The 19,551-nt window shown below is 44.1% G+C and overlaps 1 protein-coding gene across 2 annotated transcripts in view; it reads right to left on the bottom strand.

Moving 5' to 3' along the window:
- PGGT1B (protein geranylgeranyltransferase type I subunit beta) overlaps positions 1-19,551 on the bottom strand; it is a 64,686-nt gene that overhangs the window by 17,645 nt on the left and 27,490 nt on the right. For both annotated transcript variants that reach the window (XM_006134477.4, XM_006134476.4), the window contains exons 3-5: positions 13,052-13,119; positions 7,024-7,175; positions 1,069-1,201 (exon numbers count right to left, since the gene is read on the bottom strand). In XM_006134477.4, the coding sequence (XP_006134539.1) occupies positions 1,069-1,201; positions 7,024-7,175; positions 13,052-13,119 (353 nt within the window). The remainder of the gene's footprint in view (positions 1-1,068; positions 1,202-7,023; positions 7,176-13,051; positions 13,120-19,551) is intronic.

Genomic DNA, 19,551 nt, shown 5'->3' with positions numbered 1-19,551 from the left:
TGAACTGGTGTTTGCAGATGAAATTACCCAGAGATAAACTGCAAGATAAGAGTAAATGGAATCAAAGTCAGAGCCCCGTGAAAAGTGCTGGGTGGGGATGGAGTGATGAAGAAAACACTTCAAAAGTCATGCTGTAGAAGCAAGGAGTCTAATAGAAGAAACAGGAGAGGAGAATCATAGAAAGCCCAGGGAAGACCAGATTTCAAGAAGAGGAGCATGGTAAACTACGACTAAGGCAACAGTCAAGGCCAGGAGGATAAGGCTGAAGTACCAGTTCTAAGTTCAGTCATTTACTAATTATGCTTAGCAGTGTACAGCTAGACCATTCTGATAAAAGCAACTCAACCAATCATTACAGTTAATCTGCATTAACAGTTTCGCTGGTAGAATGCACAGATGGTGATTTACCTGGCCCAACTGCCAACATGAGCTTTTAGCTACTAGTTTTATACTATTTACAACAATAGTAAATAAAAGACAGCCTGTTTTTCATCGGAGTAAATGTTACAACCTTGGAAAGTACATCAGCATGTATGCTAAATCCTACCATGATGAGGGACCTACTGATTGCAACATGGCAACACAATAGGATTATCCAATCTCAGTGAAAAACTGAAGTCTATTGTGTAGTACAGGAGAGATGGAATGATGTTTTAACTAGAATTTTAGACTTTGGAACAGCTCTGCTTCTTTAGTTCAAGGCTGTTGCAGTCTAGAAACATTATTAAATGTTGTCCCACCCAGTCCATTAAGGAAGATTGTACTACATTAATTAAGGGAGGCTACACTGGATTCTCCAAGCTTTCTGGTTTATTTATTTTGCATTTATTATAGTACTGTACCATTACTCCTTTCTTTCAACTCAGTATACCAGCAAACACATAGGAGAAGATGAAGGGCTATGGCTTATATTCAGTAGAGTTGGTGATTGTAGCAGGTGGCAAAAACAGCCTGCTGTTAAGATCTGAAAAATCTCCCCCTAGGCCCCCCCCGCAAAAAACCAACCAAACAAAAAAAACCACACACAAAACCCAAAAAAACCCACACAACACACTTAGGAAAACTCACCATACTTCTTCTAATATATTCTATTGCTTTCTTCATATCCATGCCTGACCAGTTGTTCAGCATGTAGCAAATACAGGAAGCACAGTATACAAATCTCATGTCATTCTCGCTACCCTCAAGCACAGCACAGAAACTGAAAGAAACACAGATTTTTCTCTCATTATGGTTTGTCACGGTTATCACATTATGAACAAGAAAAATGCTTGGCCTCTTGTACCATACACTCATCTCAAGAGGATATTCCTTAAATATTTCAAACAATACTGTTCAGGAAGACAATACTATGTCCATATTTGGGAGGACAACCACATATTTAAGTTTAATATTGTTTTGATATTGTTTTAATATTGTGCTATCAAGTGAAGTGAACTGACAAACCATTTATATTTAGTGGTTCAGGCAATTTTATCTAGACAAATGTCAGAGTACATGTATACATATTAAAATACATATTTTACTATTTGTATTCTTCCATCTGGTATATTCCACTTTTATAGATGAGTTATACCTATAATTCCTCCCTAGCAATCTTGGTGTTCATTTTGGTAAGGCATGGTGCTGGCTACTTACTCCTTTTTTTTTTTTTTTTAAATACATCATGGAACGGATTCCAAGAATGAACGTATTGAATTGGAAATAGGACTATATACAGGGCTCGACAAATTATACTATCTACTTGCCTATGGCAAGTAGATTGTAACCCGGAAGAGCTGGGTTCGGGCGATCTGCACATGTGCAGAATGATCTGCGCATGCACAGATCACCGGACAGCATGGCTGGCGATCGCTGTGGTTCGGCGAGCCCTAACTATATCTATTTAAGTGTGTGTTATGGTCAAGTTTCAGGGTTTATATTTTTATTACTCACATTTTTCTTTTAGTCTTTTAAAATATTCTTAAATTATAAAAACTATTAATTAGCTTGCCCTAATCAGGCACCAGCCTAGGATTCTGTGCTTTCAAAACCTCACAAACAAGATCACCACAACATTTTGCTTTACAACTTCCTAACAAGATTTCCTTTAGCTCAAAGATATGCAGTTTGAATACTTAGAAACTTTTAAAACATCTGAAGCAGGGTCAGTGCATGGAAATATTTTTAAATGTCTCCCTTCTAGATCAGTCCGAACTAATGAAGCCATCCATTTGTCTCTAAAATCTCTACATAAACTTTTGTGTTGGGGTCTTACTACAAGAGAACTTCACCCATTTGAGGTGCAAATCTACGTGTGCATACATACTGGCCTAGTCATATGCCTAAGGCCAGGTCTACACTTACCACAAGATTGATGATCTGGAGAGCTATCTTCTGGGGTTTGATTTAGCGGTTCTAATAAGACCTACTAAATTAACTGCTGATGACATCCCCAGCATTCCACTGGGTCATGAGAACTAAGGAAAGCTGACAGGAGAGGTTTTTTCCCATTGACCTGCAATGGGGAGAGTTCTGAAATTTGACTTAAGGTATGTTGACTCCAGCTACTCTATTCTCATAGCTGGAACTGCATCTCTTAGGTCAATTTTCTGGCATAGTGTAGACATAGCCTAAGTTGGACAAACAAATGCATACTTGCAATTTCTGAAACTTGTGTCAAGAGAACTGTTTCAATCAATCAGAGTACAGGCAGTCCCCGAGTTACGCGGATCCGACTTATGTCGGATCCGCACTTACGAACGGGGCTCTCGCCCCGGAGCTCGCAGGCAGCGGGACCGCCCAGAGCGCAGCGGTCCCGCCACCTCGACCTCAGGGGCAAGAAAAGCTGCTCCGGGTGCCCCATGTCTGCTGGGGACCATCTCCAGCAGACCAGGGACACCCGGAGCAAAGCCGGGGAGGCGGAGGGGTCCCGCCCCTCTGAGGCTTTGCTCTGGCAAAGCCTCAGAGGCGCGGGACTCCGCCGCCACTGCGGCTTTGCTCCCGGTGCCCCTGGTCTGCTGGGGACCATCTCCAGCAGACCAGGGACACCTGGAGCAAAGCTGGGGAGGTGGAGGGGTCCCGCGCCTCTGAGGCTTTGCCAGAGCAAAGCCTCAGAGGCGCGGCACCCCGCCGCCGCTGCGGCTTTGCTACCCGTGTCCCTGGTCTGCTGGGGGGGCGAGGGGGGGGGCACAGCTAGTGCCCCCCCCCCAGCAGACCAGGGAGATGTGGAGCAAAGCCCCGGGCCTGTGGTAGAGCAGGTGGGGCGCTGCCGGTTGGTCCCGCAGCACTGCTCCTCGGCGCTACAGGAGCAACCCAGCAGCACCCCAGCTGCTCTGCCCCAGGCGTCCCCAAGTCAGCCGCTGCTGAAACTGACCAGTGGCTGACTCCAGGAAGCCCCTGCCTCAGGGCTTCCTGGAATCAGCTGCTGATCAGTTTCAGCAGCAGCTGACTTGGGGATGCCTGGGGTTCTTAAGTTGAATCTGTATGTAAGTCAGAACTGGCGTCCAGATTCAGCCACTGTTGAAACTGATCAGTTTCAGCAGCGGCTGAATGTGGACGCCAGTTCCGACTTACATACAGATTCAACTTAAGAACAAACCTACAGTCCCTGTCTTGTACGTGACCCGGGGACTGCCTGTATTCTGTTTCAATCAGATGCCCAACGCACGAGGCTCAACTCTGGAAATAATCACATCCAGCTACATAGTTTCCTTTAAATTTGGAATTTTTATTTTACGGACGCAATTTAGCATTGTATTTTAACAATTCTGAGTTCTTGAAAATGGTTTATCTTTGTAGACCCCTATCATCTCTGTAAGTCTTGGCTGACTCATAAGCTAAAAATAAATTAAGCCAACACTTTCACTTGATTAACACTGCTATCTCAGTTTAATAATGAAATGGACCATAGTCCCTTTAAAAATCCCTGTTATGCACACACAGAAATTGAATTGTACAACAGTGTATCTGATAAGGCAGATGTATAATATTGACACTAAATAGCAATTTAAAACAGTATATATGTGGCTTTACAAATAGATTAAGTACTTAGAATCTGGATTTTAATACTATGAATGGAAATCACAACAGCACAGCCAGTTAGAACCTACACTACAGCCCTACAAATCCATGGGTATCCATGGATCATTTTTGAGGATTCAGATACCAATTTTGTATCCACGCAGAGCTCTACCTATGAGCTTCTAAGGAACTACATGCCGGTCTCTTGTTTCAGTACTCTTTACAAAGACCATTCAGGTTAAGTTTTCACTTCTAATGACAACTTTTTACAGATAAATTTGGGGTTTAAACTGAGAGTCCAATTACGTTTTAATCTCCCTTTATTACACCAGCTCTGCTTCCCTGAGGAGCTTGCTATATTTAATTATTTTAACTCCAAAGATTGGGGAGAACTGGTTAGGCAAATATGTTATTTGCATATTACTGTATTTTATAGTATAGTTGCGCTCCTTTGGCTAATATTCAACAGTAAATGGAGTCAATTCTCTCCTCTAAAGCTGGACACCAGTTAGGAAATATTCTCCCTTAGTTGCCAAGAAATGTAGAGGTCAGTTGCTAACTTCCCACTGCAGTCAAAGATTCCACTGAAGGCCAGGTTTGCTGGAACACTAATGGAAAAATCATGGACAAAGAGAAGATTCAGAAATAGAAGGGATGTTTTCACAGTCAAGATCCCAGAACACTTTATTCATGAAGGAACATGCTCTCTTGAAACAATGACAGCAGGATCTCTAGGGAAGTACTGTACTACAGACAAATTTCTACAAAGTCTAATGATAGATTCGTAAGAGAGAATGTAATAAATCACAGAGTAGAGCTCTACATGTAATCAGCTCTGGCGTTTTGTCTGTTCAGTTTTCTACTCAACAAGCTAGTAATTGGTAAACTCAGTAGTGCCTAACTATGGTTAGTTCTCCAGATAGACAGACAATCTCAAAAATTATTTAAGAGTCTGGGAGCACCACATACTGTTCAAAATCTCAGTCTGTTGAATTTTATTTAAAAAAAACGTGCCTTTGTATGGATCTCTTGCACCTAAGTACAAAGAAAAGTAAATCACCAAAACACGTTAATTATGCTTTTCAGTCTTTAAATAAATCAAAACGCTACTATAACAATTTATCATGCAAAGAAGGAATCAATCTACATGCCCACTAAAGGCCAACTGGGAATCACAAAACAGAATACAAAAACAGACTTCTTAATCTGAACCACACCTAACTCAAAATAGACAAATAGTTTAAGTTTTACACAGTTTCCCGGTACTTTCTAACAGGACTACCAGTATTTTCAATCCTATATTACAGTGGATGTAACATGTTCTCAGCGAGAAAATCATCCCTGAAACAGCAGCAGCTCTAAGGGTTTGTTTAAACAAAGTCGCACAGCTTTAACTAGAGTATAATTAAAGTGGTACAATCCTCTTAGCTAAGATTAAGATATAGTGCTATAAGGGTTCTTATTAGTGTTGGAGATGTAAAGGGTTAACCAGTTAACTGGATCCCTGGAAAGCATCACCCTTATCACACTTAGTGGTTGAACAGCAGTTTGGCTGGGCCTGCAGTGCCACAAGCAGGCCCCCACCTGTGAGATCCTGGTTAATCGGTTAAACATAATATTTAACCCATTAACTTTTAAAATGGGACTTTACAACCCCATTCAGGAAAGGGAAATAAGATACATAGTATAAATGTGTCTTATGCTTCTAATGGTCCACACTAGGTCTATGCTGGTTAACTATTTGTTTAAAAAAAACCCTACAACCTTAACTGAACAAGTTTTGCATGGGCTGGGTGATGCTGAAACACTATTTAGTACTGAAACAAATATTCCTACCAAAAGTAAAAGTTTTCTTTAAAAAAATGCATACATTAGATTTTCAGTTTTAATACCAACTTTACGTAGAGTAAAAGTTTTATTATCCAGCACTCCTGGAGGAATGGGGGCTGACGTTAATCAAATGTGCTGGATACCCAAGCTTATTGCTTTGCCCTGCCTACTACCCAGAGGAAACCACAGCAACCAACTCTCATCCCCTTAGGATGTCTGGTGACCTTTACCCTCCCCTTGAGCCACAGGGCCATCATATGTGGCAGGCAGACAAGTGGGCCAGCTGCCTGGGAGCCCTCTGGCAGATCTGGCTTCGGACAGCTCGAGGCAGGGTGAAGAGGAAGGTGGCACCTGAAGATGAGAGCAGCTGGCAGTGCTAGTTGTCAGAAGCTCCACAATGGCCGGAGGCATCAAGCCAACCCACTAGACAGGCAGGAGCAGGACACACGCACCCAAAGACGCAGGGGTATGGCAGCTGGGGGCAATGCTGGTTAACATACCAGTAGTTTTCCAGATATTCAAATACCAGATAACAAACCTTTATTGCACTAAACTGCAGATTTGGCTTGCACATACTGTAGCAGAGTATTTGTTTAATAAAAGGGACACACACAAGCATTTTTTGCCCAACTACATCTGCATTCTCCTAAACAGGACAAGACACCAGGTCACAGAGCTAATAGTAAAAGCTGCAACTCAATAGTGCTGGTGGGATATGAAAAAGTTAGCATACTGAAATTAATATGGATACTTTTTTTTTTTGCAGGCTGACCAATTGCCTCTGACTGCAAGCAGAATCTTTCAGTGTCTATTATTGGATCCGAAAGGAATATAATAATGCTAGTTTATGCACTGGAGTTCATTTTTAATTGCTTCAGAAAGAGAATACAGATATGGTAGGTACCTAGTATTCTCAATCTTCACCTCAACCATACCCCTGAATCTCAACTTCTAACTTTCATCCTCTCAGGGTTGCTCCTAACTCAGCTAGATGTGGATTCAGATATCAATTTCACATTTGCACAGGGCTCTACTTGCCTATATTCTTGTTTTCACAGCAAACTGAAAACTTAAGATGGAGAAGAACGAATACCGATATTTTATAGGGGTAAAATGTATATTTTGTTCCATGAGTAGTTATTTCTCAAAATTTTCCAGAGTGCCCTGTATGTAATAAAGAACATCCTGTACCTTCCATCTTCCAGTTGGAGAGCTCTCAGTCCTGCCAAGCAGGCATCTTTATTTACTCGACTCAAGTCATCTCCAAGAATAACCAAGCATGATAGTCCAGTGTATGTCATTGCTATGTGTCCACTGTCATAGGGATGAGATATACCAGGACCCTAAAATTAAAAGAAAATACATTTAACTTGTTTCATAAGCTCTTAACTACAATTAAATAGTCAAAGCTTTGACAACATTTTAAAAGGTAAAGAATGTTAATTTCTGCGGTAATTTTGATTAAGTGGAATTTATCTGACTAAATATGCCCAAACAAGCTAAATTATTGCACAGCTCCATCTAACATCTTTCCTGAGAAGCTGGGAGCTTACAAATACTTTCAATAAACTTAAATATGAAATTGCAGAACTACCAACTGTAATATGAAAATTAGTGCTTAAATCAGCATTTATCAGATGATGGATGGCTAATGAAATGTGCATATTTAAAAAAGGCTTTCAAGGCAATCCTGGAAAGTAAACTGATAAAGCTAATTTCAGTATAGGCAAGTGGTTGAAACCATCATTATCAGATACAGATAAACATGCTATATTGATGGAATAGCCAGCATAGCTTTTGTAAAGAGAAACCATTCTTCATCAATCTATTAGAATTCTTTGAGAGGGTAAACAAACAAACAAGGGAGATACAGTCAATGTAGTGAACTGGACTTTCAGAAAGCCTTTGGCCAGGTCCCTCACCTACGGCACTTAAGCAAACTCAACACTCATGGGGTAAAAGGGAAGATCCGCTGCTCATGGATCAATAACTGGTTAAAAAACAGGAAATAAAGGCTACAAAGAAATGGTCAGTTTTCACAAAACATATAATTAGTTGTGTTCCTTAATTATGTATACTGTTCAACATTCATAAAAGACTGGGAAAAGGAAGTAAGGTAGCAATGTCTGTAGACAACTCTATTGGGTAATTATGTATCAAGTCCAAAAATGACTGTGAAGAGTTCAAGGGATTCACTAAATTGGTTAATCAAATGGTAGATAAATTCAATTAGTAAATGCACATTGGAATCCCAACTATACACACAAAATGATGGGGGTCTAAATTAGCTTTTACCAGCCAAGAAAGATCTTGGAGTCATGGTGGATACTTCTCTGAAAACATCCACCCGACATATATCAGCAGTCATGTTAGCAATCACTAGGAAATTGATAGATAAAACAAAATACATGAAAATGCCACTACATAAATCCATGGTATGCCCATATCTTGAATACAGCATGCATGTTTGATCAACCCATCTAAAAAAACATATTAGAATGGGAAAACTACAAAAAAGGCAACAAAATTATTACAGGTATGGAACAGCTTCCGCCCAGGGAGAAACTAAGAAAACTGGAATTGTTTATTTTGGAAAAAGATACATCCAGAAGGGTGATATGACAGAGACCAATCATGAGTGGCATGGGAAAAGTGAATAGGGAAGCGTTATTTATCTTTTCACTTAAGGAAAGAACCAAAGTTAGCCCAATCAAATTATTAAGCACTTAGTTAGCTTCTATCACATTTAAACTGCAGAGCTGCAGTGGGGATAGATCTTGGATTGCCATGAGCCAGGATAGAGTATCTTCCTTCCCAAAATTGTATCGACTAAACAATTAGTCAGTTACCCACTTCTTAAAACCCATAATATGCCTAATCCATAACTGCATTAGCAATTGCATAAGCTATTGGTTTTGACAGCTAGGGCTTTTGGCACTAGGAAGGTGCAGAGGAATAAGCTTCTACTGAATAATGAAATAATCCATGCTCAGATTTACTTTGTTATGCTTCAGAATAAACTCCATTTAATGAATGGAAATGAGTCAGACTCTCCAACTGCAGACGCAAAAGACAATCTAAATACAACTTCAGTATAAAATGTTGTTTTCATCACAAATACAAGCCAAGCTTCTTTTTTTTTTTAAATCGAAAAGCTTCAATTCTGCACCAAATTCCACAGCTGGGGCAGAGAGCACATTGATGATGCACAGACTACATGAAAGCCAAGCACACAATAGGCAGAGCCAACAGCACAACATGGGAATGGGGGGGTGGGGGGTGGAATTTTGACAGGGCAAGTCCCCTACTCTTAACAAAAACACTACCATGAATTTACTTATTATAGTACTCAAACTGTGGGCATTGTGCATTCATAGAGGGAGACTGTCCTTAATCTGGAGAGTTCACTGTGCCAAAGAGAAAAAGATTTGGGTAGCAAAAATGGATACCACATATGAAGCTTCACTTTCTGTGAAGTACTATCAAGGCAAAGATTGGCTAACAGCCAATGAAAGAAGGCAGGAAGTGAAACAGGAGCAGAAGAAAAGGAAGATGGGCACAGAAGGGGAAAAGTAAGACTGGTAATGGAGGGACTGTGAAAGAGAAGGGAAATAGGCACAGAAGAGTAAAAGATGTTAAGAGTTTAAATTGCTGAATACAGAGTAACACTAACAACTTGGATTTGGGAAGGGTTGCCAGATGGTTGAAACAAAAATACCGAACACCACTCCACCCTCCCCCCCAAAAAAAACCTGGGAAAAAATTCTGTTGAAGGGGAAAAAAAGGGGACGGGACAGGACCAAAGTTGGGGTTGTTTTTTTTAGAAAAAAGAAAAGAGACTCCAAGGACTTATAAAGCCAAAGAAATATTTTTTTTAAAATAAAATAGCATGTCCCCTTTAAGTACAGGGAAAGGAACACGGAAGCAGTTGAGCATTGCTTCCCCTAGGTCTTTTGGCTGGCAGCCATTTTGTGCCGGCAGCCTTGAGAACCAGGTAAGCATGGGGGCTGGGGACGGGGCGCTGGCGGTGTTGGGGGCCAGAGGAAGACAGTGGGAGGGAGAGGTGGCTGGACGCTGAGTGTTTGTAGGGTTGACAGGTGCCCGGCATTTTCACCTCCTGGCCAGGGAAAAATTCAGAAAATACTGGCCATCTCAGGTGTCTGGTATTCTCTGAATTTTTTACCGGGCAGGAGCCAAAAATACGACTGTCCAGGTGAATACTGGACACCTGGCAACCCTAGCTGCTGGGTACTCTCCACTCACAGGTGTTAGCTCCACACTCAGGGTAGAGGCTCTTCCTCCAGCACACATGATTGAAGTGAGATGCTCCCTGGAGCCCGTGGGCATGCTCTCATAGGGGATAACACCAACAAAGTGCAGGTCTACAGTCTGCACCCACCTAACATCTTGCCTCTTGCCCAGCAGTTGTAAATGACGTTAGGGTGAAGTAGTCTCTATAGGTCAATGTTTCTTAAACTGTGTTCTGCTGCACACTGGTGTGTCACGAGGCAATTAGAGGTGTGGCGCAGAAAAAAAGATAATTCAAAATGGCCACCCTCAAAGGGGCAGGCGACTTTTTTTTTTTTGCTCAATAACTTTCCCCTGGCCCGGACACCCCCAAAAAATCCTTGGTGTTCCTCATTTAAAAAAAATTGTTTGGTGTTCCTTGGTCTTTAAAAGGTTTAAGAAACACTGCTCTAGGTTAGTGGAGATTAAGATGGGCAATTTGCATTCTCAGTTCAGATGACAAGGAGGGGTGAGGGTTACTGAAATTATGGGATTATCCCTCCATTGACACAGAACTGAGGTGCAGAATCGGAAGCCATAGAGGACTTTAACACCATCTCCTCTTGCCTGAGCAGCAGCCAGATAGTATCTGTGGAGGGACAAGTCACCAGTGCTGGAATTAACTCCAACCCTAGGCTTTGAACCATATTGCTCTTCCTCACCTAGCTCAGATGACTGATTAAGAAAGAGGGGTCCAAACCTCAGTCAGAATAGACAAGATGTTTTTGCCATCTCATCTGAATCCACCAATCAACAAGCTGCATACTACTTTATCTAACTTCAAGGCTGAGTTAGTTGTGCCTGCTGGGATCTGATCATGGTTTCAAGAGTTCTAGACACTACAACTCTGAAGGTTACAACACTAAATCCCAACATCTCAATTTTTATTTTCAGTAGCCTACTGCCCATGACACTTACATTCTTTGAATTTTAGAATCCTCCCCTACCCCAAACATATGCACAAAGGGAATTATCACAATATCCAGGACCATAGAAACAAGTTCAGTCACAATAAACATTCAGTTTATAAATGACTGTTAAAGATCAAGTCATTTTTTCCACACTAATCCTACATTTTGTGCTAATGTTGCCCTTAGTGTCCCCTGTAATGTAGGAGGGTAACTAGATTTCTTTCCATGTGTTTTACAATCTGCGTAATATACATTATAGTCAGTCATTCACAGTAAAGAGTTTGGAAAAATTACACGATACTTTGCAACAACGGCTTATATAACATGGACGCATGTCAGCAATCTACACTGACAGATCAACTCAATTACCAACACTGTGTCTAGACTACATCCCTCTGTTGGCAGAGGGATGTAAATGAGGCACTTCGAAAGTGCAAATGAAGCGGGGATTTAAATACTCCACACTTCATTTGCATAATCACATCATGGCACTTTCAAAAAAGCCTGCCGTTTTCGAAAGAACCGCGTCTAGACCGTGGTTTTACTTTCGAAATGGCGCTTTTTCAAAAAAGCAGCATGACGTGATTATGCAAATGAAGCGTGGGATCCCCACTTCATTTGCACTTTCGAAATGCCTCATTTACATCTCTCTGCCAACAGAGGGATGTAGTCTAGACACAACACAAAGGTTTTAATGCAACAGGATTATACAAACAGAATAGCTTAAATGCTTAAATTGTTTTACTTTGCATGCCCAGGAAGAGGAGGAAACACGCCTGCACTACTTATATATGACACTAAAAATCTGTAGTCGGCAATAAATATTGATTGCATTCCAGTATTTTGTCTATACATGCATCTCATTAGTTTTTTTCTGGACATGGTCCACATGTAGCTGTTGGACCAGAGAGGATTTTTACCTAGTAGGGTCCAGTGGATGAGCAATTAGGAACTCCCATTTTCTAAACCAAGTGCTGCCAATCAATTTTCTGTGTAGTTTGGGCAAGCTACAACCTGAATAGCCATTTCCCCATTGCCATTTGTAAACAGAGAAACAGTTCTGGGGCAGAGGAGGTGTAGTGGGGATTTTTTGTAAAACTATGCAAGTGCAAACAATTAAATATTCATTTCTTTCAAAGGTTCCTGGTTCAACGTTCACTTCATAGTTCTGTAGTTATGATCTAAGGTAGGGATGTTGGATGGCAGGTAATAGAATGAATTCTTATCAGTTACTCGACTATTCTATAGTACCAGGGATGGCAGCCAGTGCACTCCAGCCCCACTCCCGGGAGCCCCTGCTACCCTGTGCTGCTGCCTCTCTATCAGAGGCAGCAGCACAGGGTGCCAGGCGGAGTTGGTCTATGAGGGGAGCCAGTTTAAAAACCATCTCCCTATGCAGACTGGCTACCTGCCTGCCACCCCACACTGCTACCTCTGATATAGAGGCAGAAGTACGTGCTGGCAGCAGCCCGTTTGCAGGGGTCTGAGCTCCCCACAGACAGAGGCTTCTGGGTGGAGGGGGGGAAGGAAGGGAAGGCTGCTGCGAAGTAGCCTCTGGCCACAATGGCCCAGGCTGGTCCCGGACAGAGGCTGGTCTACAAGCAGCCCCTGGTATACAGGGGGTCTAAACAAAGTGGCCTCCGCCCGCAGCAGGTCCAGGCTTGCTGCGGAGCAGCCTCCGTCTGCGGGGAGCTCGGAGCCCCAATGGACAGGGGCTGCTGCCACGAAGAAGCCTCCCTACTCCACTCTCACCCCCCCCTTGCTGCTGGCTAAGCCGGCTTCCACTCCTTCCCCACCCTTTGCTGCCTTTGATACCAAGGTAGCATGGGGGCAGGGAGAGAATGTGAGTAGTCAAGAAGATTAACTGATAAACCTAGGCTTATCAGTTAATTGTATACTCGACTACTCATTTACATCCCTACTCTAAAGAAGCCACAAAATCATTTTCTAGTTACCATGGGGATCTTATCTTTCGCTCTCGTGTGCGTACCACCACACACACACACTCACACTCAACTAACCTTGGATGGATTGAATGGCAACCCCAAATATGAAGATCCTCTGAATCCACAGTGATTTAAATTTGATCCTAGGAGGGGGGAAAAAAAACAAAACAATCTCAAAACACCAATTTCAAATTCTTCACATAATTCAAAGTATTGGAATCACTTGTTTTTCTCTCTCATCTTTTCAGTAAATTGCCAATCCCAGCATACTATTATTTCTAGGGGCAGGGGGAGAGGGAGCGGGGGCGGAGGGGAGAGAAGAGAGTTCTTTCAGAATGACATTGGTGCACTTGCTGAAATATATTTTGTGCTCACTGAAATTTCCTCCATTGATCTGAAAAACGATATTGCCTAGTTGGAAAAAAATATAATAGGTTGTTTTTCCTCTATATTTCCATACAGAAAGACAGTTTAAGATCAGTTCAGTATGGTTTTAAGTATGCAGTGAAATGTTTAGCCATTTCATAGTGATGGAAGAAAGGCTCATATTAAAACACATAGGATGATATATAAAATTAAAATAGCCTGAAACATCAGAAGGTTTAATAGAAGCATTGCTTATCTCTCTCATCCCAAAAATCTGCAAGCATGAGAATCTTTTATAAAAGGGAAAATTGCTCACTTAGCAATCATTCAAATGTGAAAATCCTATTCATATGTTTTCTATTATATTGATTGTCATGATATCTTAGTACTTAGGACATACTCTTATATACCACATGCCACCAAAAGTCAAGCACAGTGCAGGTTCTCCAGATAGCTCAAATATGAACCTCTGAGCTCCTGTAACTTAGCTACTTGACTCAAGAACCTCCAGAGATGAAAGGCTAGTTAGTGTTCACCCTCAAATAGATGCTTTTATGTCCCTGTGATGGGGTGAGGTCACAGGTGACCCCTTGGGGGTGCCTCCTGGGGTGCTGACCCAGCCACTGCCACTCGTCTTCCTGCTCTGTGGGGCTCCTCACCTCCCAGTCCTGCTGGGCCAGCTTCCGGGTCTCCCCCAGCCAAGGCCCCAAGCTGAAGTCCCTGCCCCCACCGAGAAGCAGCACAGACACTGAACCTCCTCAGGTCCAAGGAGAGTACAGCTTAGGGCCCAGCCTCCTGGAGATAGCACTCCCCAGATGGGATCAAACCCCAAAGAATTAGGTAAGTCCCCTTTAGCAATGAAAGGGGGAAATGTGCACACTGGTTGCCCTCCCCAAGTAACAATCACTTACACTGGGTTTGATAAAAAATAAAAATGGTTTTATTAAGTTGAAGCAGTAGGATTTAAATAGTAATAAGTGAAAGTGGGCAGAGCAAAATAGGTTACAAATCAAAAGAAACAAAACCACTTGACTAATTCTACATTGAAATCTCAGTACAAACTTAATCAAACTCACCCTAAAACTTCTTTTCCAGCTGCCACTCTAAACAGGGTTGTCTTCCCTCTCTTCCCCCCTCTTCTCCCCAGGGTCCCTGGCTCCTTCCTTCAGGTGCAGCCCAGCCAAAAAGACCCAGGCCCTCAACTGAGACAACTCACTCTTCTAGCACTCCAGCCCCCATGGTGTGAGGGGAAGGGACAGGGAGGCCTGAAGTTCAGGGCTTATCACAGGCCAGATTTATTTTTCTTGGGTTCCAAAGTTAGTGGATTTTGTGAACTCCCTTAGGCTTTGGGGTGGGAACAAAAATGAGAGGTTCAATGTGTGGGATAGGAATGCAGGATGGGTGAGGAGAGCAGGGTCTGGAAGGGAGTTTGGTGGCAGGAGAGGATGTGGGGTGGGGGTACGAGAGGGACCTGGGGACGGAAGGAGGTTGGGGGAGTAATGCAGGAAAGGTGAGAGGGTGAGAATACAGGCAAATAGCTGGTTGGGGAGGGAGGCAAAGAAGTGGGGAGTAAAGAAAAGTGCAGCTTTTGCAAAGTAAAATTGTATCCCTCCTCACATAGAATCGTAGAACTGGAAGGGACCACAGAAGGCCATCAAGTCCAGCCCCCTGCCCAAGGCAGGACCAATCCCAACTAAATCATCCCAGCCAGGGCTTTGTCAAGCAGAGACTTTAAACACCTCTAGGGATGGAGATTCCACAACCACCCTAGGTAACCCATTCCAGTGCTTCACCACCCTCCTACTGAAATAGTTTTTCCTAATATCCAACCTAGACCTCTCCCACTAATTTGAGATCATTGCTCCTTGTTCTGTCATCCGTCACTACCGAGAACAGCCTCTCTGGAACCTCTTCCCTCTGTTCCAGCCTCACTCCCCTCAGCCCCATAATCCCTCCCCATCATTCCATGCACTTCAGTGCATCTCCTGCCCCCTCCCATCCTGCCTCCACAGCCTGATCCCCCACATCGCCCCATCCCACCTCAGTGAAACTCCTGACCCCTTCCATCCTCCTTCACATCCCCCATCTGTCCCCACATCCCTGTGCCTCTAGTGCACTCACTGGCAGGCCAGTAGCACTAGGGTGAGAGGGGGGCAGAGTCTCTTCCCTGCCAGACCAGCTCCTTGCCTATTGGCTGCAGCTCTGGGGCGAGGGCAGGCAAAGCCCAAGGCTGCCCAGGGTTGGCTCCAGCCCAGTGGGGAAGGGGCCTGAGAAGCAGACACAGCCCTGCCCCATCCCAAAATAAGAAGCCTGTAGCTAGGAAGGGGCAGGGGAGTTAACCCTTTAGGTTCCTGGGAGCTGCACACCCAGGCTGGGCAAGGACAGCCCCAGGGACATGTGCGCGCCTCTTTCCTCCCCCTCATCCCAGGAGGAAGTCAAAGCTAGTACACCAGCCTGCAGCTGCACGGCTGAGGCTGGAGCCACAACACAAGATCCCAGCTGCATGGGGGGAGAGACGGGCTTGAGCTCCCACCCTGCGTGCTATGGGAAATCAGCTCGCGTGCCGCTTGTGGCATGCTGCCGGGGGTTGCTGACCCCTGATCTAGACAATGTAGTTACACTGCAAGCCCCAATACAGATGCACAGAAAGGAATCTTACACTTGTGAGATTTACCGGTTGAGGCCCCACTGTGTCTTATGTCTACAATAGAAACTTACTCTAGTTACAGTGATGCAAGTTTTTCTAACAGAAAGGTCCCTAGATCTAGTTTCTATTTAGCCCACGGGTGGGCAATAATTGCTACTGAAAATTTTTGAAGTAGCCTGGGGCCACCCTTGATTGGTCTGGGGCTGGGGGAGCCTCTTTGCTCCCCTTCTCACTAGGCACCCACGCCCTGGAAGAAGCTTGGCACGCTCTCCCAGTCCCAGGCCAATCAGGGCCTGGGGGTGCAGGACAGTGGGAAGCCTCCTCCTGCTCTGTGAGGAGCGTGTGGCACTTTGATGTGCTTAATGCAGCTCCCTTGCCCTCAGACCCTGATTGGCCTGGGGGTGGGGGAGCCCGTGAAGCCTCCTCCACTCCCCCCCCCCCCCCCCCCGGCACTGCCAGCAGCAAGCGCTTTCAAAGCGCCATGTGCTCCTGGCAGGGCAAAAAGAGGCTTCAGACACTCCCTCGTTCCCAGGTCCTAATTGGCCTGAGGGGCAGAGGAGCAGCAGCCTGCAGAGGCCCTTTTGCCCACCTCTGATTTAGTCACTCACAGGTACAGTGAAGGCTCCAATGTGCTGGACCTCTGTATTGGCACATAGCAAGAGAGTTCCCTGCCTAAGGAGTTTTACAATTCAGTTTTAGACCAGATACAACAAATGTAAAACAGAATGAGGAAAGAGGCGACCGAAATGAGCTACAGCATAACTTGGTGCTTCTAGAGGATTCCATGTTATATTTTTTTTCTGAAAATAAATAGGATCAGGTGTCCCTGAGTGAAACAGATAAAATCACTAGTTGGCCAATTTTTATAGAAAAAAAGACTTAAATCTAAACATCCTTGTTTCTTGATTTAGTTTAAGTTCCAAAATCATTTAATACACACGTTTGGAAATCTCCCCTCTCATTAAAGAACAGTCTTAGGTTTATAATTATGTGGCACTTTTCTTCATTTATAGTTTATAAAGAAATGTAGTAATGTTGCTTGTTGCATATACAAATGTTCTATGACTTTGGCTGTTTTGCCATTATCTCCTAACTAACAGGTTAGAGGAAATGCCCTCTCTCCCTGGGAATGGAGTGCAGCAACTTTGCGGCCCTCTCCCATGACTAACAAAGTCCAAAGATACTTTTTGTTATCCTAAGTAAAAGGGATATTTGTATTTCATGCCAATATGTGGATGCTTCCCAGGGTTGCACAGCTATATTACAATTACATAGTCAGATTCCAAGTTGCAGTTCCAGAGTTTCAAACAGAAGGATTTAAGCGGATAGAGGAAGTGATAAAGGAAGTGAAAACAACCAACTTTTAGCTGGGCAATTTTGTCATGAACAAGTCAGACCAAATTATTTATATGACCCTTACATACAGAGTGAGCACTGGTAAAACTTTCCTTCTGGCTGGATGCTCCTCCCACTATTGTGTTTGGGCTATTTGGGGGGTGGAGAGGGCAGGCCTGGCCCTAGGGCAAGGCAAGCAAGGCAAAGGCTTTGGGCTCCGTGCTTTTGGGCCCCCACGCTGCTAAGTATTCACCATCCACTGGCTGGGCCTGGGGCCCTGCTCCCAGAGCCCTGCCTTGGGCCCTGCAAACTCTTTGGCCAGGCCTGGGAGAGGGAGCAGTACTGTTCCCTTTTTCTGCAGGACTACTGGTAGCAGCACTGCCTTCAGAGCTGGGCAGCTGCAAGGTATCGGCTGCTGGCAAAGCAGCGCAGAAATAAGGATGGCATGCTATGATTGTGATACTTTTACTTTTTTACTGCTGCCTGGAAAGATGGGCCCTCAGTCAGCTTTGAAGACAGTGCAGAAGAGTGAGCAGCAATACTGTGATCCCCTTAAAATAACTTTAAGATCCACCCTGCAACTTCCTTTTGTGTTCGCACCGCCCCCTGCTCCTGCTGCACAATTTGAGAAATGCTGTTCTCCACTGCAAAAACCTGTAGGATAAAAGCGCACAAAAGACCAGATATTACTGGGGGGTAGGGGAGAGAAGAGAAGGGAGCAACCAGACTTAACAGTTCAGGATGTGTTTTCCCCATGATGGTGAATTTGGTAGGGCCCTAGCCCACTCAAATGATGAAATACCTTTGTGGATGTGGAATCTATGATAGAAACAATTCCATTAAACTGATCAGAATTATGCATCATATGTAAGGTTAAAATTATGTCATGATTATTTTTAGTGAAAGTCATGGACAGATTGTGAACAATAAAAAAAAATTCACAGAAGCCTGTGACCTGTCTGACTTACAAAAAATAATGGGGGTGTCTGACTGAAGCCCAAAAGCGGAGAAGAGAGCCCAAACCTTGCTGTGAGTGGAGGGAATGGGAGAGACTGTTCAACACCCATCCCAGGGCTCCTAGGGCTCCCCTACCTTGGAGAGCTCTGGGATACCCCCACCTACTGCTGAAATGGAAAATGTCACAGGGGTCTCTGAAAGTCACAGAGTCCAAGACCTCTGTGACATATTGTTAATCATACACAAAGTCCTCAAACTGTCACAATGCAGCAATAAATCCTGGAAGAGAGGTTCACACAGCAAATCTAACAAAGATACCAACTTAAAAAAATAACTTTTCTGTGACTTTCTAGCCTACTATAACTAAGTGAATGTATACATTACAACCTAAGTTGGATTGACTTACAGCCACTACAGTAATTACTGAAATGACTGCATCAGTCTCCTTCTGTCCATGGTGTGTATCCTAACCAGGAGCATTGCCAATGACTGAAGAGGCAATGTGGGGGGTTGAGAGCCAGGGTCAAGGAGGAGAGCTGAGAGCTCCACACAGCTTCTTGCCAGGACTTCAGCAGCCTGCCAGGTTCTCATCCACCTCGATCCCACAATGTTAATACAGTAGAGTCCCTATCATCCGACGTAAATAGGACAGACACATGGTCGGATTACCGAATATGTCGGATGATAGGGACTGCTGCCAGGGAAGAAGCGGGCCCGGCAGCAGCAGCTGTCCCCGTGCTCTCTAGGAACAGCTGATGGGGCTCCTGCCGGGGCCGCGTTTTCCCCAGCAGCAGCGCATCAGCTGCTCCTAGAGAGCACCGGACAGCTGCTGCTGCTGCTGCCGGGGAAGAAGCGGCCCCGGCAGGAGCCGCATTAGCGGCTCCAGGGCAGGAGAACGGCCCCACTCGCTGCCCCATTGTCCCGGGCAGGAGCGGCAGCAGCTGCTCCAAGAGAGCGACAGGGCAGCAAGCAGGGCCGTTGTCCCCACCCCACAAAGTCCCCGGAAGCTGCAGGGTCAGATAAAGCGGAGTGTCGGGAATCGGATAATCCAGACTCCACTGTACAAGAGTTGGCAAAAGGGGGACAAAAATATTCCATTTTTAAAAAATAAAAAAATCAAGATACCCTATTTAAAGAGCAAACTGTTTAACCCTAACCCCTAAGGATTCCTGGGAGCTTAAATTTAAAACTTTGCTAGAGACTAAAAATCAGTCTTAATTAAAAACACTAAAACTTATTACAAATGTTTTTATTCACTAATCCCATCCCT

This window comes from Pelodiscus sinensis, chromosome 6 (genome assembly GCF_049634645.1).
Source record: "Pelodiscus sinensis isolate JC-2024 chromosome 6, ASM4963464v1, whole genome shotgun sequence".
NCBI classification, from domain to species: domain Eukaryota; kingdom Metazoa; phylum Chordata; order Testudines; family Trionychidae; genus Pelodiscus; species Pelodiscus sinensis.
This window is presented reverse-complemented; position numbering and strand designations above follow the sequence as displayed.